General features: G+C 38.9%; 1 protein-coding gene across 2 annotated transcripts; it reads left to right on the top strand.

Moving 5' to 3' along the window:
- The first annotated feature begins 2249 nt into the window (after nt 1-2249).
- On the top strand, nt 2250-18379 carry tmem87b (transmembrane protein 87B). 2 transcript variants are annotated; one of them, XM_061959520.1, is made up of 19 exons: nt 2250-2448; nt 4368-4428; nt 4505-4596; nt 4677-4811; nt 4906-4959; nt 5042-5210; nt 8037-8098; nt 9514-9697; nt 9782-9881; nt 10751-10844; nt 11946-12017; nt 13592-13700; nt 13783-13841; nt 13922-14025; nt 14098-14171; nt 16682-16752; nt 16854-16906; nt 16998-17028; nt 17119-18379. In XM_061959520.1, the coding sequence occupies exons 1-19, from the start codon at nt 2332-2334 to the stop codon at nt 17158-17160; spliced, it is 1683 nt and encodes a 560-aa protein (XP_061815504.1). In that variant the 5' UTR covers nt 2250-2331; the 3' UTR covers nt 17161-18379. The 2 variants fall into 2 exon arrangements, with proteins under 2 accessions (XP_061815504.1, XP_061815498.1); XM_061959514.1 differs by lacking the exons at nt 13592-13700; nt 13783-13841; nt 13922-14025; ... (3 more) ...; nt 16998-17028; nt 17119-18379 and adding an exon at nt 11729-11857 and having other exon boundaries at nt 11946-12429.
- The last annotated feature ends 5692 nt before the right edge of the window (nt 18380-24071 follow it).

Genomic DNA, 24071 nt, shown 5'->3' with positions numbered 1-24071 from the left:
TCTATCTGTGTTGGCCCTGCGATGAGGTGGCGACTTGTCCAGGGTGTACCCCGCCTTCCGCCCGATTGTAGCTGAGATAGGCTCCAGCGCCCCCCGCGACCCCGAAGGGAATAAGCGGTAGAAAAATGGATGGATGGATGGAAGTTTGATAATCCTCTCCTTTGTTTCATTTGACATCTATCGTGTTAGAGCTATGATTCATCTCAACCCAACTGGTGCAACAGTGTAAACACTCCTTTTTAACTGCAGGCTAATGAACATATTTGATTTGATGCAGGTGTTAGCTTTGGGAATGAACATTTACAGGGTGATTCCATAGATTATTCTCGGGATGGAGTAAATCCATATTTTTTTCATGCTACTTGATCTGAAAATGAAGCTGTTATTGGCTACCACAATTTATATTTTTGATTTATTCTAGTGTTTCCTAAAGCTAGAAAGTTGCCATTTGAAATGACTATAGATGTGTATCATGTCTGTCATGTTTTTTTTCTCTACAAAATTCAACTGAAATAAAATCCTTCATCTCATAATGTGAATCATAAATTACTTAGCTATTTATTTATGTGATCTTTATTAATTGTTATTTAAGTTTTTAATAATCATTTACTTACTAATATATCTATTTATTTATTTATATACTGTACTAATGTATTTATTTATTCACTGTTGTGTTGCCGATTGGTAGTAACAAATGTCAGTAATTGCCATATGGTATGAAAAGGGGTATTGTTAAATAAGATCTGCTTCTTACTCCTTTTTGGACATGATGTCATGAGAAACTGTAATTTTGTGATATATCATATTGTAAGTGTATGCATGTCCGGAATAAACTCACACCATAACTATAACCATAACCATAACCATCCAAGTCTGGTAATTTGGAATGTTGTACATTTAATTCCACGTCAGGGTGAAGCCTTTATCCATTATTACAAATGTGTTGTGTGGAAATGTGTTGTAATAACTAACTAACCATATTGCACTGACAAAAGGCTAAGACACTTTCATACACTATATTGCCACAAGTATTTGACCACCTGCCTTGACTCACATATGAACTTGAAGTGCCATCCCATTCCTAACCCAAAGGGTTCAATATGATGTCGGTCCACCTTTTGCAGCTATTACAGCTTCAACTCTTCTGCGAAGGCTGTCCACAAGGTTGCAGAGTGTGTTTATAGGAATTTTCCACCATTCTTCCAAAAGCCCTTTGGTGAGGTCACACACTGATGTTGGTCGAGAAGCCCTGGCTATCAGTCTCTGTTCTAATTCATCTCAAAGGTGTTCTATCGGGTTCAGGTCAGGACTCTGTGCAGTCCAGTCAAGTTCATCCACACCAGACTATGTCATCCATGTTTTTATGGACCTTGCTTTGTGCACTGGTGCACAGTCATGTTGGAAGAGGAAGGGGCCCGCTCCAAACTGTTCCCACAAGGTTGGGAGCATGGAATTGTCCAAAATGTTTTGGTATCCTGGAGCATTGAAAGTTCCTTTCACTGGAACTAAGGGGCCGAGTCCAACTCCTGAAAAACAACCCCACACCATAATTTCTCCTCCACCAAATTTCAAACTCGGCACAATGCAGTCCGAAATGTACCGTTCTCCTGGCAACCTCCAAACCCAGACTCGTCCATCAGATTGCCATATGGAAAAGCGTGATTCATCACTCCGGAGAAGGCGTCTCCACTGCTTTAGAGTCCAGTGGCAACGTGCTTGCATTGGACTTGGTGATGTATGGCTCAGATCCAGCTGCTTGGCCATGGAAACCCATTGCATGAAGCTCTCTGTGTACTGTACGTGAGCTAATTGGAAGGTCACATGAAGTTTGGAGCTCTGAAGCAACTGACTGTGCAGAAAGTCTTTGCACTATGCGCTTCAGCATCCCCTGACCCCTCTGTCAGTTTATGTGGCTGAGTTGCTGTTGTTCCCAAACTCTTCCATTTTCTTATAATAAAGTTGACTTTGGAATATTTAGGAGCGAGGAAATTTCATGACTGGATTTGTTGCACAAGTGGCATCCTATGACAGTTCCACGCTGGAAATCACTGAGCTCCAGAGAGTGGCCCATTCTTTCACAAATGTTTTTAGAAACAGTCTCCATGCCTAAGTGCTTGATTTTGAGTCAGGGCCAAGTGATTAGGACACCTAATTCTGATCATTTGGATGGGTGGCCAAATACTTTTGGCAATATAGTGTACATGTCAACAATGACCTACTGTGCTACTGGACAGAGGCGCTCTTCTCTGGTGCGTTCAGGGCGCCTCGTTTAGGAAAGAGTTCATAGTCACACGTCACGCGTTTCGTTTAGACAGCGCAGCAGCTGTAAGAATGAGTACGCGGGCCAGGCATGGGTTATGGACACTTCTTTACATACTTGTACTTATTGATACAGAATCAGCGGTGGCAGCGCCAGAGGCAGGGTTTTGGAAAACCACCGCTTTAAGTGTGAGTACAGCCTGGGAAGTTACACCGGCCAGTGGCGGGGCTAGCTGTGTTAGCCGTATTATGCTAGCTTGCTGTCATCGGAGAGAGTGGTGTTAATGGTTTTTACCTGCACGCTAGTACGTGCATAAACGTCATCCTAACTGCTTTATACACATTTCCTTACAATGTGTCGTTGAATATTACATATAAAGAGATGCGCAATGATGTTGTTTTAGCAGCTGGCTAGCTAACTGACTGGGAGTGTATTTGTCAGGATAGTTGTGATCATCTCCGTTCTAATCTGTCACTGGCTTCATATTTACTCAGTCTACTTTGTTTAGCTTTATCAACAGATTTACTCCTTCCCCAAAAAAGCCAAAGTTTAAATAATTCAACTGCAGAGACGTTTCGCTTGTTCTCTGTTGTCTCTAGTTCCTGGATGCCTGCATTGGTTAACCTGCACAGCTCACCTGTCAACCACAAGCTTTTAAAATAAGACAAACAACATCTATCATTTTGAGTATTGTTCAAGCTGGTCTGAATCACCAGCATACATTTTACAGCAGTGCTTCTCAAATAGGGGGGACACTGGGATACAGAGTTGTGTTTAAAGAGAATATGGCCAACTCGGTTTCAGACCATCTCTTAAATGATTGGGCGAAAGGCACTCACGTGACCAAAGGGTGCCATGTTTGCTTCCAACTTTGAACTGGCCACAGCTGAAGCTATGCATACACTTCACTTCTTCATTCGACCTCTTAACGGAAGAGTTGTTTTTGCCATGCAAACATGCATATCCATACACAGTTGACATACTGTTGCTTGTTATTTGATATGTTTCATTGATTTGTATGATTACAAACATACAAGCAAGTCAACAGTCAATTAGTTATTGATTGTACGTCGTACATAAATCAAATACAAAACATATATATATATATATATATATATATATATATATATATATATATATATATTAGGTCAGAAAAAACACAAAGGCTATTTAAAGCCTGTTTCGCAGGTTTCCCTGCTCGTCGGGGGATTTTATTGACGAACAGGGAAACCTGCGAAACAGGCATTATTTAGCCTTTGTGTTTTTTCTGACCTAACGTATATTCTGCTCTACCCCGGTATTGAACACTGTATAACGGATAGACCACAGAAACCTTGACTATATATATATATATATATATATATATAAAATACAGGCCAAAAGTTTGGACACACCTTCTCATTCAATGTGTTTTCTTTATTTTCATGACTATGCCTTTGTGGTTGGAGTGTCCGCCCTGAAATCGGCAGGTTGTGAGTTCAAACCCCGGCCGATTCATACCAAAGACTATAAAAATGGGACCCATTACCTCCCTGCTTGACACTCAGCATCAAGGGTTGGAATCGCGGGTTAAATCACCAAAATGATTCCCGGGCGCGGCCACCACTGCTGCTCACTGCTCCCCTCACCTCCCAGGGGGTGATCAAGGGTGATGGGTCAAATGCAGAGTAATTTCACCACACCTAGTGTGTGTGTGACAATCATTGGTACTTTAACTTGAATTTACTTTTTAGATTCTCACTGAAGGCATCAAAACTATGAATGAACACATGTGGAGCTATGTACTTAACAAAAAAAGGGTAAATAACTGAAAACATGGTTTATATTCTAGTTTCTTCAAAATAGCCACCCTTTGCTCTAATTACTGCTTTGCATACTCTTGGCATTCTCTCGGTGAGCTTCAAGAGGTAGTCACCTGAAAGGGTTTTCACTTCACAGGTGTCATAGTTTTGATGCCTTCAGTGACAATATACAATGTATATAGTCATGAAAATAAAGAAAACATTGAAATGAGAAGGTGTGTCCAAACTTTTGGCCTGTACTGATGTACAGGCCAAAAGTACATACTTGGCATATGTATGTATATGTATTATTTTCTCCTCGACAGACCTCAAGACCGCTACTGTTAAGGAAATCCATGTACAAAGACACCAGCATTGAGTTGAAAGGTGAGATGCACTCTGAGGTTTGCACAAATAATACATACCTGTCTTGCATTGACCCTCTTGAATGTTTAACTTTCAGTTGTGTCATTTGGCTGTCCTGAGGAGGTAACTTTCACTATTCATTGGTATCTGAAGTACTACCCCTGTCACAACAATTTCAATAATATTGAAGTAAGTATAATGCATTATAATACTGATAATTAAGTCTGTCTTGGCTTGATAACAAGATGAATTGTTTGCATTATCTGTAGGAAATGTATGATCGAACGCCACTGAGTCGCGGGCTGAGCCTGGATCCAAATCCCAGTGTGCAAGGAGAGTACATTGAGCACAAACACAAGCCAATAACATGCAACAGTGACCTGCGCTCCTTTCCAATGCTAAAAGTAGGGTTTTTTTGTTGCATTCCTCTTGCTTATCACACTCACACATGTCATTGTGGTATTTATTACAATATGTCACCTCGTCCACTTGCTGCAGAAAGCTAAGGCGGGGCCACTTCCTGTGAGTCCACCAGTTGAGGGACAAGTGTTGGTCAGTAAAGCAATGAGATGTTAAATAATGAGTAATTGAGTTTGACATTATTTTGAAGCCTGTGTTGCTTGCATCATTGCAGGATGCGAGTGAAATCAGATGGCTTACCGAGGAGTATGACAGCAACACAAAGACAAACAGCAGCGCAAATGTCAAAGACAATGTCGTAACTTCCACTTGGAAAGATGGGCCTTACCTACTGGTGGTGAAGATTGAGCCCAGTAAACAAGATGCTAACTGGAATTTAACCGGTGAGATTTATTTTTTAACCCCCCACCACTTTGGATGATAACGGCCACACGAAAATAACACGGAATACTCCGACATTATTACAGTTGTTAATAACAAACCAAATTACCAAAGAACAGTGAAAAGAATACAGTTGAACAGCAGAATTGAATACCCTGGGGTAGAGTTGTCCCAATGCAAATATTTTGGTACTGGAACAGTACAACATTTTGGTACCCTTCAAAGTAAAGGGGACCGCAAAGATGTCATTATTGGCTTTATTTTAACAGAAAATCTTATGCTACATTAAACATACGTTACTTATTGCAATCAAAGAACAATTTTGGCAATAAATAAGATAGTGCACATACTAGACAACTTCTCTTTTAGTAGTAAGTAAGCAAACAATTCTAATATGGCTGCTGACGTATGCAGTAATATATTGTGTAATTTCCGATGCATTATTTTTTCAAAATTATGAGAGACAAGCGGTAGAAAATGAATGGATGGATGTGTTATTAATCTTCTTGTTCATTTACTGTTAATATCTGGTTACTTTTTGTTTTAACATGTTCTATCTACACTTCTGTTAAAATGTAAATAAACACTTAATATTCTGTTGTTTGGATACTTTACATACGTTTTGGGGGATACAACCCATTTGGGTATCTATCTAATACCAAGTAGTTACAGGGTCATACATTAGTTATACTTAAGGGGTAATTGCACTTTTTTTGGAATTTTGCCTATCGTTCACAATCAATATGAGAGACAAGTGTACGCCGCCTTCTGCCCGAGTGCAGCTGGGATAGGCTCCAGCACTGTCCGTGACCCCGAAAAGGACAAGCGGTAGACAAATTGATGGATGGAAGAATACCTGTCTTTTTTTTTCTTACGATTTTAAAGATGATAAAAAATGCTTGAAAGATGCAGCGAATGGGAGTCACCATTGTAGCCTTCAAAGTCCTCTAAAAACAACTTCAAAATCCTCCAACTATGTTTTATATACACACTGCAATATAATGTAGTAACAGACATGTTCATAACATTATGTAATATGTTCAATATTTATCGTATGTTCATAATTGTAATAATTTCCGGGACTGATTTATTCCGAGCATTGATTTCTGTTTCCATAGCAGCGCACGTCTGACTTCTGGCAACAACTTGTGTTCCTACTTTCGGAATCAAACACGAGTGTGTTCTCTAATCATGGCAGACTTGGTAAGAGACAATGAAGACGACTAATTTTGGACAAATGAGGATTTGCAACTATATACTTTTGAAGCTAACAATACTGCTGCTTATAGAAGCGAGCACAAAGGAAGAGTGAGACGTTGGAGCAGATAGAAGCTGGGAAACGGGGATGATTTTGACATAAATGGATTGCTTATTCAAAATCAACAGGAAATGTCCCCAGCCCGCTGGACCAGACGAACAACTGTCCATCGAGTGAGCCCCTTTAATATTGATCATAATGCACGCAATGCGTGTTAGTACAACTACAGTACATAAACTGTCTGGCTAGCTCATTGCTCTACAAACAAAAGATGAAATGTGGGCTAATACTTTACAGATACTGTAATGTGATTGTTCATGTTTTTCAGTCAGTACAGATTGGTGTCGTACTGTAGTGTTGTGAATTACAAACCCAAACGCCTTTCGTGTTGACGTAGAAGCTAGATTATTGCTTTCCGTAGTTAGCTTTTACGGCTAATACTGAAGCACGCCGATGTGTTACTACACTAGAAAAATAATTTGTCAGTGTTCGCTCTTACAATAACAATGTCGCTACAGCTTGGTTATTATACGGATTACGAAACGTTAATGAAGTATTGTTGATGTTTTTTAAGGCATTTTAAAGTGATTTAGAGATAGAATTGATTGCGCCCATTATCTGCATTGATAGCCACCTAGAACGAGACAATTTTTATTTGTTAGAAAGCGAAAAACACAACAACTTTGTCTTTTTGTCCAGAGATGTATTTCCTGAGTTTATAAACAATAATAAAAGACAAAATATTTTGTCATAATAAAAAATATTGATTATATATTGCTTGTGTACTTGGTATAGTTACAGTCGATATTTGTATAGATCCACACATTCAGGAGCGCTAGCTTGCTGTTAGCGGTTAGCTATTTTAGTTGCCTACGGTGTGTAGCAAAGCATGTTTAGCTATTCCTCGTCCTACTGGGATGATTATTGTAGGAAACATAGTTTTTTGTTGCCATGGAGGTGAGGATTAGTGATTGAAAGTAGCTAAAACACTGTGGACAAACGTTAGTCACTTGCTAGCTATGTTTTAAAGCACCGCTTGTTTATAGCTTCACCTTTATCGTTAGTTTTTAAGCTAAAATACGTCCATTCTCCATCCAACTCCACACTGTTTTGGCTTGCAAATGTCCTGTGCGCGTGTTGACTCACGACATGCGCCTCGGCTCATATTACCAGCAATGTCACCACAGTGCGCCATCATGTCCATGAAAAAAAAGGTAGCGGTATTTTTCAAAGTAAGTATAGTACCTTTGAATTCATTAATACCGCGGTACTGAATTAGTACCGGTATACCGTAAAACCCTACTCTTAGGTCATCTTTTTTTCTGAGTTTTATGGGATGATTTCTGGAAAAATTAGTTTGGGTCACCATCTTCATGCAATGCAGCAAATATCGCGAGCTTAGCGCTCGGGGAAAAATTATTTTTTAGGCCGTTGATCAGCGCTACTCTTTATGTATCAGGGAGTGAAGTATACACACGTACTACTACACTGCCACACTAGCTGGCATCATTTACCCTAGCACACATTTGATTGTTCATTCCTTAATATTTGTTAATTTTTGTCTTTACAGTGACTGTTGTGATGAAAGGAAGCCATGGCTACATATCTGTCACAGAATACCCTCTCATGATTGTGAGTCGACAACATTTTGTGATTATAATTTGAAGCAGCTATTTCTGTGTGGATTGTTTTTTTGTCCCGGTGCTCTGGTTCCTTTTCACACTTCAATAACATAGAAAACACAAACTCTTCCAGGTTCTGTCGGAAACACGCAGAAATTAAACATGAGTCATGGGATGTTTTTGTGTGGATATAAAATACTGTTGTGTCTGCTCAGATGTTGTAAGGATAACAAGGAGTTGATTGATCAGCAGTCTCTTCATTGAAGGGAACAGGTTAATGTTGGCTGCAACCACTCAAAATATCCCACACACCATCTCCTCTGCCTTATTTTACTCATATGTTCATCCAATCACCAGTCAGGACTCTGCCTGAACAAATTCACAACCTCACAGACAGTCAAACCTAATATAACTCCAACACCAACCATATCCAAAATAGGAAAATAACTCAAATAACAATTAAAACAGTATTTATAGTGATAATGAATTAATTTATGTAAAGCTGCCATGCTGGTTATTTCCATTGTGTCTACTAATACTGTCACCTTAAAATACACTACTGTTTGTGTAATTACACGGCAGGCCACCAGGTATCGCTACGCGTACAAGCTGCCGGAAGAGCAGCAGTAGAAGAAGTAGTCACTTCATACTGTCCCAGCCAGTAGGGATTTATGGTTCTTTGAAGGGAGCCGGATTAAAGACATTCCAAAAGTTGGCTTGTTATTATAGTTCTAATATTTGTTGTTTATCAAGGAAACAATTGGTGGTAGCAGTTATAAGATAAGATTTGGATCAGACTAATTTAAATTTACAGAAATATTACATTATTGGTGGGAATTACTGCATTCTGAAATATTGGAACTTTTTTTCTGTGTTTTTTATTGTAAACATTCCATAATGTGGTGTTATATCCCCATGCTTTGACAGTGACATCACTATTTAGAATTTTCACTCACCTAAACATTTTGTAGCATTAGATCATTTTAACAACAGAAAAAAATACACAAATTGTAACTAAGAATAAAATGAATCCATGGATATAAAAAGTGTAAAATACAACTTGAATAAAAGGTAAGATATAATGAAATGTTTAATACACAAATGTACGTGTGTACGCTTGAACTACTTTACGTATTAGAACATTTTTCCTGAAAAGTCAAAATCTCATATTTTGACCTTTTAAAAAAAAAAGTCATTTCCAGAGGGATTACAACTCTATCAGATTGCAAAATACTGGCTGCTCTTATCACATGTAAATTGTCCTTACGTTGTGAAGGACAAGCAGTCCAAGGTGTATTTGGAGAAGCGGTATAAAAAATGGATGGATGGATTTGAAAAAGGATTTATCTGCTTTTTATTTAAAAAAAAAAAAAGTTAAACATTCCCCAAAATGTAGTATAACAGCTAGCATTTATTTGTTCACAGTTCTACATGATCATGTGTGTGGTCTACATCCTGTTTGCCCTGCTTTGGTTCATGTGGGCCGCCTGCTACTGGAAAGACCTACTGAGAATCCAGTTCTGGATCGCAGGGGTCATATTCCTGGGAATGGTGGAGAAGGCGGTCTTCTGCGCTGAATATGAAAACACCAACACTGTTGGCTCTGCTTGTGAGTATCCACTGACACCGATAAGACATATCCCACCGACCTTTCTGTCTTTGTAGGTAATAGTCCCGTTTGGTTTGTTTTCAGCTCCAGGCCTGCTGATCTTTGCCGAGCTGGTCTCTGCTCTCAAGAGAACTTTAGCCCGATTGCTTGTCATCATTGTCAGCCTTGGCTATGGCATTGTTAAGTATGTCAGCACATGTCTGTACTAGGGCTGGGCGGTATACCGTAATTACAGTTAATACAGGTATATTTTAGCAAAATATATATATTTGAGACGATACCGTCATACCGGTATCTTTTGATTTGAATTTTTTACGGCCATTTGCGGCCGGTGTGGTGCGCCACCACTGGGGGACCCGGCAGGCAGAGCCGCGACCACGCATTGCAGTCACCGACGACCCCCCTGCCACATTCATCTTACCGCACAGCCTACATACCCGCACCGTAGCTCTGGCAGCTGGCGGGGGCGGGCGCTGGCTACTCCTTTTTAACCAGAGGTAACACAAGCCGGTGCAAAGATTCAACAAGACAGCCGTCAGAGCCGACAAACTTCTGCTGCTAACTGCTAAAGCTAACAAATACATCGCAGTTAAAACCTTTGCTGACGTCACACGTCGCTTGGCAGCAGATGCCGCCTTTTAAAAGCACTCACACGCACGCACACGCTGCTCTTATAAACTCCTCTCTACTGCATATGACATATATTAAATTTTTTTAAAGTAATGCAGTAATTACTTTCCCTAGTAATTAATTACATTTATTAAAGATTAATTACATTAGTAATTAAATTACTTTTTTGGTTAAGTAACTAGTAACTATAATTCATTACTTTTTCAAAGTAATTTTCAGAACACTGGTAGTAATGTGGTTTTGAGTTTAAACTTAACACTTTGCACGTTTTGTTTAAAATACCGATATATATCGTATATAGCGATTCAGCCTAAAAATACCGGGATATCAGTTTTGGTCCATATCGCCCAGCCCTAGTCTGTACACACTGCAAATAATAGTTCATTCATTAGCGATACTTACTTTGCGTCTCTATCCTTTAAGGCCTCGATTGGGAACAGTAATGCACCGAGTTGTTGGTCTTGGAATTCTGTACTTTGTCTTTGCTGCCATCGAAGGCGTGCTGAGAATAACCGGGGTGAGAGTCTGCCTGTAAATTAAAAAATGTTTTCTTTGATGTTAAACGGATGACAACAGTCACAATCTATCTCAGGAAATATCAGGTTTTCTGACTTGATACTATATGTCAAAGCTATTCATCTGGCAACTTAGGGGCTAAATCCTACCCGGGAAGGACACTACACCTGCCCCGAGTTCAGTTTAAAACTTGGGGGACCAACATTTTTGTTACAAATTCCTTAAAACACGAGAATGCTCCTGTTGTATAGAGGAACTTGGACCACTGTTAACACATTGGCAGATCCTTGTATTGACATGTTAACCTTGTTTTCAAACACTGGGGCCAAACTTTTGATTTACTTCCTCAAGGGACCCTTTTAAGACCTCACATTTTTGTCAGTTATATAATGTAATTTACGTAAGCTGCTGCAGCTTGTTTACTTCAGATGCAGTCAGTAAACATTTGTTTAACTTCTGTATTTATAGTAGTAGTGTTCCTCAAGGTTCCATTTGGACTATACAATGGTGGCCTGTGAGTTCAGTTCAAAAAATACTTTTGCAGCAGAAAACAACACTAGAGTGCTGTCATAGAGATGATCTTTGGCTAGCCTTTTTTGCAGTATGTCCGAAAAACCAGCGTCTCTTGTAACTCAAAAAAAATAATACAAACAAAAAAACAAAAAGTATAAATGTTTACTGTAGAGGAGGATGCTGGTTCTCCGGAATATACAAAATAAGACTAATAGTGAAGGGTGAAGTCTGGCCCCCCCCCGGTCCTTAGCTTTCTAGAAATGTGCCACCCAAAACAATTAAGTTGGATATTTCTGCAGTTTTGCAAAAATAGTTGAACTTCAGTTATGTCCACAAGTTAGAATATCATGTTTTTGTGCTGATGCATTTAAGGATCGGGACAACGGCCCAGCTCTCATTACAGCAATTGTTTTGGCTGTGTTTGACTCCATCATCATCTGGTTCATATCCTTTCAAAAGTCAACTAATCTCAGCTCGTTTGTCATCATTTGGCTCTTTCTGGTCAGGTTACCGGTTTCACCTAATGTACATCAGTGAATGCTTCTGGTTTTCTCCACCTCCTCGTGTACCTTTCTGTCCTTCTTTCCAGGCAAAAGACTCTGACTTGGCCCTACTGGCCAACATTCCCCTGGCACTGCTTGACTCCTCTCTATGCTGGTGGATATCCTTCCATGCACATGCAACCTTTCCTTCTGTGGCTTCCCTTCTTTTGAAGCACTTAGACCAAGAGAGGCTTATGTGCAGTTATACTGTAGTTAAAAAAAACAAAAAACAAATCAAATAATACGAACTAGCATGATTGGGATTAAGACAGTAATATATTCTGCCATGTAGCCCCTCTTAGTCTAATATGATTAGCATGCCTTCTTCTCTAACTTTTGCTTCTGCATGACACTGCACTACTTTTTTCAGGTTTTTAATTAGGATGTGTATACTCGCTGACCACAACATTAGGTACATTGGCACATCTTAATGTGTCCTATACAAGTAGTTTACTGTTGTGGTTGTCGTTTGTAGTGGTATTGAACTGCAAAACATGTCTTGTTATTTAAATGCTGAAGAGATAGCATATTGTGATCATAATTTTACGTTTTTATTCATAGCTAGATAATTAAGAAACCTTAGCTTTGCCTTAATGTCTCCACACATTACGATACTGTAATGTAATTGCTGACCTGCTCCCAACCCCTTGGGTAAATATTTGCTGCTGTATGCCAAAGCAGCTGCCTATAGCAGTGGTCCCCAACCAATTAAAAAACATATATATATATATATATATATATTTATATATACATTTATTTTATTTTTTTCATTGTATTATTTTGTTTATTAAATCTACATAAAAAACACAATATATACATTATATATCAATATAGATCAATACAGTCTACAGGGATACAGTCCGTAAGCACACATGATTGTATTTCTTTGTGACAAAAAAAAAATTAAAAAAAATACCATAACCCCCCCGGTCCGTGGGACAAATTTTCAAGCGTTGGCCGGTCCGCAGCTACAAAAAGGTTGGGGACCACTGGCCTATAGGGTGTTAACTTTCAAAAACCTTCTGCAAGCATTGCATCCCACCCTTATCCGGCGTTTAGCTCATAAACTACACACACACACTCATTGGGACTGCTTTTGTGTGTGTTAATGCCATTGATCTTAATTGACCTGAACAACAATTTTTATTCAATTTAATTTGTAATTGTGCGAAATACTTTTTTTTTAAATCTGTTATTTTATACAACTTATGTTAACTAACATGTGCTTGCCGGTGGTGGTATTCTTACATTCGTTGGTTGATTTTCTTTTTGTTTAAGCCTGACATACAGCAGCTTTAACCAGTGTCTGTGTGTGTGTGTGTGTATATATATATGTATATATATATATATATATTTATATATATATATATATATATATATATATAGTTACTTATTATAACAATATCATGGATATATAATTAATAATTATTATAATTGGTTATTAAGAATATGTGAAAATGTACTGTTTGTATAAGATATGAAAACAACGCGCTACCCAATTTGTTTATTGGACTTGTGCCGTCTCGTGGGCCAAATGGAAGACGCCAGCAGGCCGCATTTGGCATGCGGTTGTAGTTTGGACAACCCTGATCTAAGCTGTCAAAATGTTTCACTCTCTAAGTCTTCGTATTGATTGAATGCAGTCCCTGGTAGGTTTAAGTTGAGCTGTGTGTTCACCTTGACTACCGGTTACATATTTGTCAGCCTGGCTCAAACTATCAAGACTCTTAAACTGAGGAGAAACCCAGTCAAGTTGTCCCTCTACAGGCACTTCACAAACACGCTCATATTTGCTGTCATTGGTGAGTATACCACAATAAGACACATGTAATCAGTCACATGGAGGTATGTTAACAGACTCACCCATGATCTGCTGTCCATCAGCTTCCATTATTTTCATGGGATGGACAGCAAAGAAATTCCGACTAGCAGATTGCCTCTCGGTGAGTACGTTTATTACATTTATGTTGCCTTGTTTGGAAAATATAAGGGAATTCTTAACTGGGGCCCATTTTGTGCTCAGGATTGGATTGAGCTGTGGGTGGAAGATGCTTTCTGGAGGTTTTTGTTCTCCGTCATTCTGCTTGTCATAATGTTTCTATGGAGACCATCTGCAAACAACCAAAGGCAAGTTCATCTTCAGCACTACTTTTATCCATATCTATTACCCCCTTTTCTCACTGAACGTAACACCCTCAGGTACGCCTTCACACCTCTTATGGATGACTCAGATGATGAGGAAATTGAGGAATTTATCGCCTCTTCAAATGGTGGTACGATAACATCTCAGCAATATTGTGCACTTTATCCACTTTTTACATATACACTGCAACGTCACACCTGTTCAGTGTAATATATGTCATATATCACACACACAACAAGGTAACAAGGACACAAACGTTAGAGGTGGTATCCTATCGGGCTGCAGTTATCGATTATTTTTGTAATCAAGTAATCTATCAATTAGTTTGATTAATCAGATAAAACACACATTATAGCCTTAGTGTGTATTTGAATGTTATGCTTGCCAATGAATGCACATTATTGAAATTGAAATTACACTTTTAACATATGTACATTAGTAAAAAAAAAAGTTAAATAACTGTACCACAAGTATTAACTTTCTGTGTTGGTTTTGGATTATTTGGACCATGGGTGGGAAAGATTGTCTCAATTGGTAAATTGGTACCTATATATTGATTCTATGCACTTTGGCAAAGGTATAATGCTCATGTTCAAAGAAAAACAATATTGAAAACATTCACTATATGGCAGCACAATTGCAATGATTCAAATTCATTTAAAGATTAAAAAAAAATATTTGGTACGTCCCGCGGGCCAGATTGTGGACGCTGGCGATTTTAGGGACTCCTGCTCTAGACTATTATTAAAAGGGAACTGCACTTTTTTTTTTTTAAATATTGCCTATTGTTCACAATCCCTATGAGAGACAAGAAGACAATTGTATTTATTTTTTTTATATTCTAATTTTTAATAATCGGCTCGTTCCATGTAGCTAGCAATACACCTAATGGGATCAATCTATTCTGCCTCTAAATCACTTTGAAAATACATCGAAAAACCGTCAATAATACTTCATTTATATTCCATAAACTGTATAATAACCAAGCAGTATCATCGTTATTGTAAAAAAATTAAAAAACTGAGGAATTATTTTTCTAGCGGAGTAACACATCGTCTTGCGATGGCATGCTACGGTATTAGCCGTAAGCTAGCTACTGCCTCAGCAGCTGAATGGCTTTTGAGTTTGCAATACACAGCACAATGCGATAGGACACCAATCTGTACTGAGTGAAAAACATGAACAGTCATATTACAGTATCTGTAAAGTATTAGCCCACATTTCATGTTTTGTTTGTACACAGCTAGCTCGACAGCATATGTACTGGTGTTATAATAAGTATGATGTGCTGCATGTATCATGATCAATATTATAGTGGCTCACTCGACGGACAGTAGTCCGTTTGGTTCAGCTGGCCGGGGAAGTTCTTTCCAGTTGATTTTGGGTAAGCACTCCATTTACTTTGGCATAGTTTCCACATTTGCAGCGTCAAGTCACGCCAACCTCACTCTCTCGGCTTCAGTCTGCTCCAACATTTCACCCTCTGTTTGTTTTGCTTTTAAAAGCAGCAATTCATCCTCCGTATATTCAGGTTCAAAAAGATAAGATTGTAAATCCTCATTTGTCCAAAAATAGCCATCTTTGTCATCTATTACCAAGTCTGCCATGATTAAAACACACTTGCATTTGTTTCCGGAAGTCGGAACACACATTTGTAGCCGGAAGTTGGAAGTGCCCTGCTATGGAAACAGACATAAATGCGCTGAGGAAATAAGTTCCGGTATTGCTTAAAATGACCAAAACTTGGTAAATATTGTACATATTATTATGAACGTGTCTGTTACTATATTATATATTTGCTTGAATTACAGTGTGTATATAAAACGTTGGTGGAGGGTTTTGAAGTTGTTTAGAGGGCTTTGAAGGCTACAGTGTTGACTCTCACTTGCAGGCCTTTATTAACATCTTCAGAATCCTAAAAAATAAAAAGACATATTCTTGTCTCTCATAAGGATTGTGTACGATAGGGGAAATTCCAAAAACAGTTCAGTTCCTATTTAATCTCTGTTAATTTCCTATTAATAACTGTTTACTTTCTGCTGTAAGGTGGTTCAATCTACACTTCTTACACTTTACTAAGCACTTGTTTTTTGGTGTTGTTTCTAGCTCAGTGAGCTTCGCTATTACTGTAGCATGCCTGCTACTGGCTAGCTCTCAGTGTGTAACAGTGATAATAATACTTGATAATGATATTTAAGATACTAAGAAATGCTGTTTATTTGCTGTAATGGAGGTGATTATTATTAGTTTAGGAGAGCAGCTCCACACTGTGTATGTTGACCCATCATTGGCTGCTAGCCGCTTATCAGCCAAAGAGGATCAGCGTTTTTGTTCAGCGTTAAAAGACAATAGTTAGCATTGGCCGATCACATACTTTTTCACAAAACTCGGCTGACACCAATTGGTGGCCGATCCATTGGCACATTCCTAGTTTATTTTATGATGTTTAGCGTCTCTTCTCCTGTGAAGTAAAGGAGTTGAGAGATATTTGTCATGTTTGGTGGTTATAAACAGGCTCTTGGAACACATATTACTGTTACAATATCATTAAAAGTCAATTTTGCATAATAGGATACCTTAAATCACAGCACTGCACACCTGTTATTTTCAAATGTTTACTTGTGTTTTTCCCCCCCCCAGCTGATGGGGTTAAACTGAGAGCTGCTAAGAGTGACACCAATGGTGCTGTGAAATCTTCAGAAACAAACGCAGTCAGTAACATAAAATGCAATAATTCTGCTGTTTCTGTTAGAGCTGGTTATAGAGTTGAGCAGCAGAGGGCAGTGTTGACACTCTTTTTGTCCCCATGCAGGAAGAAGACCTAAAGTGGGTTGAGGATAACATTCCCACTTCTCTCGCTGATGTGTAAGTGTCCTTCAGAATTTATATTTATTCAGTTTAGCTCAGTGTTTGCAAGACTTAGGGGTTTTGAACAATGTCGCATTTATCATTGCAGAGCTCTTCCAATCCTTCTTGACTCCGACGAGGTACTACTTTTTAAGTCATGGACCTTATTGTGGGTTTTAAGGTAAGAATTATCGCCTTAATGTAAAAGAAAATGTACTTTTATTGTGCAGGAAATCATGACGACCAAGTATGAGATGTCCAAGCTGGAGTGAGGGGACACCTTACTATTTAAAGCATTCCGCAAAGGTAGTGGAGAACAAAAAATAGGCGGATGCTCGTGACCCTGCTGTCGAAATCAAATGTGCAGAAATAGGTGTTATTGCTGGTGGCGGGCCATGGCAGAGCTCTAGGGGGAGCCTGTGCTCATTTCCTTCAACTTCCACCATCAAAAACAGCTGAGGAAGAATCAGTTTAAGCCTTCTTTTCCAAAGAGATGAACTACTTTTATATTAAGTGCTGTATTTATTTCCGTTATGTTGATATGGTGTTTTTTTTTTTTTATTGCAAGTAATAACAGAGGGCCTCATGCATGAACATACACTGTCTTGGTGAGACTTTCAAATCAGACGCTTATATATAAAGGTGGGGCGAATTCAAAAGCTTTTGTAAACACCAGAACTTATTTATTCAACTTTTGCATTACATTTACAAAGTGGGATTTAGGAAATAATATATAAAATATAAGTGTGAAGACGCTGACATGAACTTTGGAAAAGAACATTTTGCTTCTATGCATTTTGGCCATCAAAACTGTGCCTACTTGTGTGAGGCCTGATGTGATATTCCAAAAGTCACAATACTGGTGTGTGTGTGTGTGAGCGTGAACATGATCAACTATCATTAGTACAATTTAAAACATGTTTAGTATAGTGTAACCTTGAGGGGGTCCTGGTGTGTGTCTTTGGAAATAAGCAGCAATACTGTGCGTTAATAAGGAATTGTGTATTTATTTGTTTAAAGTGTACTTATGTCTGCCCATGTTTACTATTGTTGTGTTTACATTAATGTATACTTGAGAGCTGGACCAATCTCATACTGTACTGGGAAAAACGGCAATGTGTTCTTCTTTATTGACCAAGTTTGCTTTGCTCACAGCACTCTTGGATGTTGTCGTCATTGTGGAGTTGGACGCTGTTGACGTGTGTGATGATTTCAGTGGTTAGCACAAACACCCCAAGAGGGTTAAAATGTTTCATGATTGTTTCCATGTCAAGGGTTGTAGGAAGCATGGGATATGATGTGTTTATCATGGCGAGTGGCCGACTTTGTTTAACGTCATAATTCAGGAGGTGTGTGGGGTTACACGTGTCATTTTTTTTTTCATGCACATTTTTCTCAATGATTCAAATGAGATTATATGCAGGAGTATGTTTGTTTCCTGGGCTGTAAATTGCTCCATTACGGCAATAAAATGAAGTTTTTTTTTACAAAGGTTGTAATGTTTGCGTCATCCCATAATTATGGTAATGTTTTTTTCTTTTAAAGTGGGCTCAAAAAGGGATTGGATACAAACACTGCATTTTGAATTGGTCGTTGTGGCAAACATTTGTGACAAGTGGTAATGAAACACAGAAGAAAAGACTGAAAGAAGTCCACTGAAAACAGAAAATGTGTCTTATAGTTTTAATATACAGTAATGGCATAAATTTGATTTGGCAACACAAGTGAGTACTAAGGTAAATGTATACTACTTTGTAGTGTGTAAGTGCGAAGTAAGTAACTGGAGCGGTGGTTTATCGAAGGTAAGCAAGAATTCCAATATCTGAAGCAGAGCACGACCGCCTTGCTTAGGAAACTTGTCAGCATGGCAGTTTTCCAACATGATGAGGATAGAATAGGAGAGACTTTATTTGTGCCACAATGTGAAAATTATGTGGTTGCAGTGCAGATGCAAAAAGTCCACAAGATAAGGTGAAAACAAGAGGGAAACATTAAAAGACATAAAAAGCATTAAAAGAGCTGATGCAACCAGCTGCCACTTCAGCTGCGCCATTTCTACACAAAATAAAACAACGAAAAACCAAAAAAACAGCAATAATTAATGCATATTGCACACATACGAATGCACCATTCATAGACAAACAACACCCACATACATCCCGGTGGCCTCTGCAGTGCTCCACACCATCGTCTGCTGGGGTGGGAGACAGGAACAGACCCAACAAAGCTACCAAGTAAGCTTACGCCGTCATAGGCTGCCCATTCAATGTTTCAATCAATGTTTATTTATATAGCCCTAAATCACGAGTGTCTCAAAGGGCTGTACAAGCCACAACGACAACCTCGGTTCAGATCCCACATCAGGGCAAGGAAAAACTCAACCCAATGGGACAATGAGAAACCTTGGAGAGGACCGCAGATGTGGGGACCCCACCCCTAGAGCGACCGGTGCAATGGACGTCGAGTGGATCTAGCATTATATTGTGAAAGTCCAGTCCATAGTGGATCTAACATAATAGTGAGAGTCCAGTCCATAGTGAGTCCAGCAGGAGACCATCCCGAGCGGAGATGTCCCCAACCCATGCACAGGCGAGCAGTCCACCCTGGGTCCCGACTTTGGACAGCCAGCGCTTCATCCGTAGCCACCGAACTTGTGCCCCCCCCTCCACGAGGGAGAGGGGGGCAGAGCAGGAAAGAAACGGCAGATCAACTAGTCTAAAAGGGGGGGTCTATTTAAAGGCTAGAGTATACAAATGAGTTTTAAGATGGGACTTAAATGTTAGCCCCTGGCAAATGTTACAAATAATATTTCTATTAAATAGGCTTTACTTTGCATTTTAATTAACGTGGGATTATTTTTTGTATAATAGTACCAACTTTTTTTTTCTTTTTTTTTTTTTTTCTCCAACATTTGTGGCAATGGCGTGGCGCCCCCTGATGGACGGCGCCCTTAGCATTTGCCTATACGGCCTATGCCACGGGGAGGAGTATATTTACAGCTAGAATTCACCAAGTCAAGTATTTCATATAAATAAATGATAAATGGGTTATACTTGTATAGCGCTTTTCTACCTTCAAGGTACTCAAAGCACTTTGACAGTATTTCCACATTCACCCATTCACACACATTCACACACTGATGGCGGGAGCTGCCATGCAAGGCGCTAACAGCACCCACCAGGAGCAAGGGTGAAGTGTCTTGCCCAAGGACAGAACGGAATTGACTAGGATGGTAGAAGGTGGGGATTGAACCCCAGTAACCAGCAACCCTCCGATTGCTGGCATGGCCACTCTACCAACTTCCCCACGCCGCCCTGTATTTTTCGGACTATTAAGTCGCAGTTTTTTTCATAGTTTGGCCGGGGGTGCGACTTATACTCAGGAGCGACTTATGTGTGAAATTATTAACACATTAGCGTAAAATATCAAATAATATTATTTATCTCATTCACGTAAGAGACTAGACATATAAGATTTCATGGGATTTAGCGATTAGGAGTGACAGATTGTTTGGTAAACGTATAGCATGTTCTATATGTTATAGTTATTTGAATGACTCTTACCATAATATGTTACGTTAACATACCAGGCACGTTCTCAGTTGGTTATTTATGCCTCATATAATGTACACTTATTCAGCCTGTTGTTCACTATTCTTTATTTATTTTAAATTGCCTGTCAAATGTCTATTCTTGGTGTTGGCTTTTATCAAATAAATTTCTCCCAAAAATGCGACTTATACTCCAGTGCGACTTATATATGTTTTTTTCCTTCTTTATTATGCATTTTCGGCCGGTGCGACTTATACCCCGGAGCGACTTATAGTCCGAAAAATACGGTGTATATATATATATATATATATATATATATATATATATATATATATATATATATATATATATATCTGTGTTGGCCCTGCGATGAGGTGGCGACTTGTCCAGGGTGTACCCCGCCTTCCGCCCGATTGTAGCTGAGATAGGCTCCAGCGCCCCCCGCGACCCCAAAGGGAATAAGCGGTAGAAAATGGATGGATGGATGGATATAAGTATGCCCATTCCATACTTGCCAACCCTCCCGATATTCCCGGGAGACTACCAAATTTCAGTGCCCCTCCCGAAAATCTCCCGGGGCAACTATTCTCCCGAATTTCTCCCGATTTCCACACTGACAACAATATTGGGGGCATGCCTTAAAGGCACTGCCTTTAGCGTCCTCTCTCACCTGAAAAGGAGACTATTATATATGTCTCCGTTATCCATAGGTTTATCTATAACCCATAAAGTAGGCAGGCACAGAGCTATTTCTCAGCGTGTGTTTATTCCAGCAGGCACGTTAACACACTGACACACAACTACCGGATTCCCACCATGCATTGCTTCAAATCTACGGCAAGTAGTAATGTTCAAAAACATAACAGAGACGAAGCAGAAGAATGAAGAAGAGACATGGCGACTACGAGTAAGAAGAAGTACGCTTGCAAATTCCAAAATGATTGGAAAAAATAATTTCAGTTCATCCAGGACAGCTCGAAGGGGAAGGGGTATGCTGCCTGCAAATTTTGTAGATCAGACTTCTCCATTGAACACGGTGGCCGAACAAGTATGCCATTCACACACACATTCACACACTGATGGCGGGAGCTGCCATGCATGGCCCTAACCAGGACCCATCAGGAGAAAAGATGACGTGTCTTGCTTAAGGACACAACAGATGTGACTAGGTTGGTAGAAGCTGGGGATCGAACCAGGAACCCTCAGGTTGCTGGCATGGCCACTCTCCCAACCGCACCACGCCGTCCCCAAGTAATGTATTGATTTTCTACGGCAGACATGGGCAATTATTTTGACTCGGGGGGGGGGGGTCAAATTTAGAGAAAAAATGTGTCTAGGGGCAGGTATATCTGATTTTTAGAAACACAAATACAAAACCTCACAATAATGTCTGAATGCTAAAAACATGACAGACCGCCTGAAAAAACGGAATGGACTTTTACATTTTTTTTACTGAATGAGACACCCAGCATGTACATTAAAATAAATAAATGGGGGATTTACAATATTAACTATGAACGGTAAAACGCTGAATATTGACAACATATGAACGTCACACCCCCTCTCGATCGACATATTTTATAATCAAGCGAAATGCAACAACAATGCAACAAACACAGCGAAATATGAACGCGAAGGGTAAAAAAACCCCACCTACAATCTGATATATCACTAAGCTTTAGAACTTTGTTGTAAAAATCCCCTTCTGTGTCTGTCCCTGACACCCGCATTACAGGCTGGCTGCTCTGGAAACACTCTGTGGAAATGCTCCCCACCCACAGTCTGAGCTGATGGGATTTAGATTACCATAGAAGCTAATTAGATTACCATAGTAACTAGTATATCATGCAAAAGCGTAGATTCCAACCATTGAAATACTTTGTATAGTTCAAGACTTACGGTCATTTGAAAACATCACTGCACATCATAATGGCAGCTACAGTTTCCATCTTAAAGATCTAAAAAAAATTATTTGGGAATGTCTGGCGGGCCAGATTGAAAATCTTAGCGGGCCGTATGCGGCCCCTGGGCCTTTATTTGCCTAGATCTGGTGTAGGTGTTTTGTGTGTCTATCTGTTAGGGGTCACATGAGACCACCGGCTTCTCTGCTTGGCTTTATCAGAGGTCCACGCCTCGTCCTTTCAAATGTAGTACCTCAATTTACGAGCTTAGACCTCTTAAAATCAAAACACTTTTATCTTAATTTGAAATGAACACTTAACGAATAAATTGAAACAAATTTTAACATGGGACATTTGAAAAAGAAACACTTTTAATATGAAATATTATAAATGCACTACTAACCACTACAGTAGTTTTAGGAAGTAATGTATTATTAATAATGAACAGCATTTATCATGGAGAGTGGACTTCTACGGCAGACCTGGGCAATTATTTTGAGAAAATTAGAGAAAAAATTTGTCTGGGGGCCGATATATCTAATTTTTAAGAACACTAATACAAAACCTCACAATAATGTCTGATTGAATGCTAAACATGTTATGACAGACCACCTTAAAAACGGAATGGGATTTAAATTTTTTTAACTGAATGAGGCACCCAGGATGTACATTAAAATAAATAATGTGGGATTTACGCTATCAACTATAATCGATAAAACACTGAATATTGACAACATATGAATGTCACACCCCCTCTCAATCGACATATTTTACAATCAAGCAAAACGCAACAAAAATACAACAAACAGAGCGAAATATGAACGCAAAGGGTTAAAAAAAAAACCCTCCTACTATCTGCTCTGTGGAAACACTCCCACACTGCTTGGTGCCTCGTCTGAGCTGCTGTGCCTTAGATTACCATAGTAGGGTTGTATGGTATACCGGTAATAATACTAATGAATCATATTTGGGACTATATCACCTCTAAAACGTAAAAAGACACATGAGGACTTTGAATATGACCAATGTATGATTCTGTAACTACTTGGTATCAGATTGATACCTACATTTGTGGTATCATCCAAAACTAATGTAAAGCATCCAAACAACAGAAGAATAAGTCATTAATACATTTTAACAGGAGTCTAGATAGAACATGTTAAAAGAGAAAATAAGCAAATATTAATAGTAAATGAACAAGTAGATTAATAATTCATTTTCTATCACTTGTCCTTAATAATGTTGACAAAGTAATAGAATGGAAAATGACACAATATGTTACTGCATATGTCAGCAGACTAAATCAGGAGCCTTTGTTTACTTACTAATAAAAGACAAGTTGTCTTGTATGTTCACTATTTTATTTAAGGACAAACTTGCAATAAGAAACATATGTTTAATGTACCATAAGATTTTTTGTTAAAATAAAGCCAATAATGCAATTTTATGTGGTCCCCTTTATTTAGAAAAGTATCAAAATATCGAAATACATTTTGGTACCGGTACCTCTACTGTATAAGCTAATGCTAGCAAGTACGACCAGATGTTTTAATCTGATCTTATTTGTTCCACCAACAAGTCAAATTTATGACATCTTCCCATCCTTAGGCCTGACGCCCAACGGCAACAATGTGATAACAGATGTCTCATTGTCGCCCCATATTTTTTTGATTAATAAAAACATCATTGAGTTACACCATCTGTTAACTCATTTTCACGAAAAAAAAGTCT

The sequence above is a fragment of the Nerophis lumbriciformis genome, linkage group LG02 (genome assembly GCF_033978685.3).
Source record: "Nerophis lumbriciformis linkage group LG02, RoL_Nlum_v2.1, whole genome shotgun sequence".
NCBI lineage: Eukaryota > Metazoa > Chordata > Actinopteri > Syngnathiformes > Syngnathidae > Nerophis > Nerophis lumbriciformis.
The sequence above is the reverse complement of the archived record's forward strand: the minus strand, read 5'-3'. Positions and strand labels throughout refer to the sequence as shown.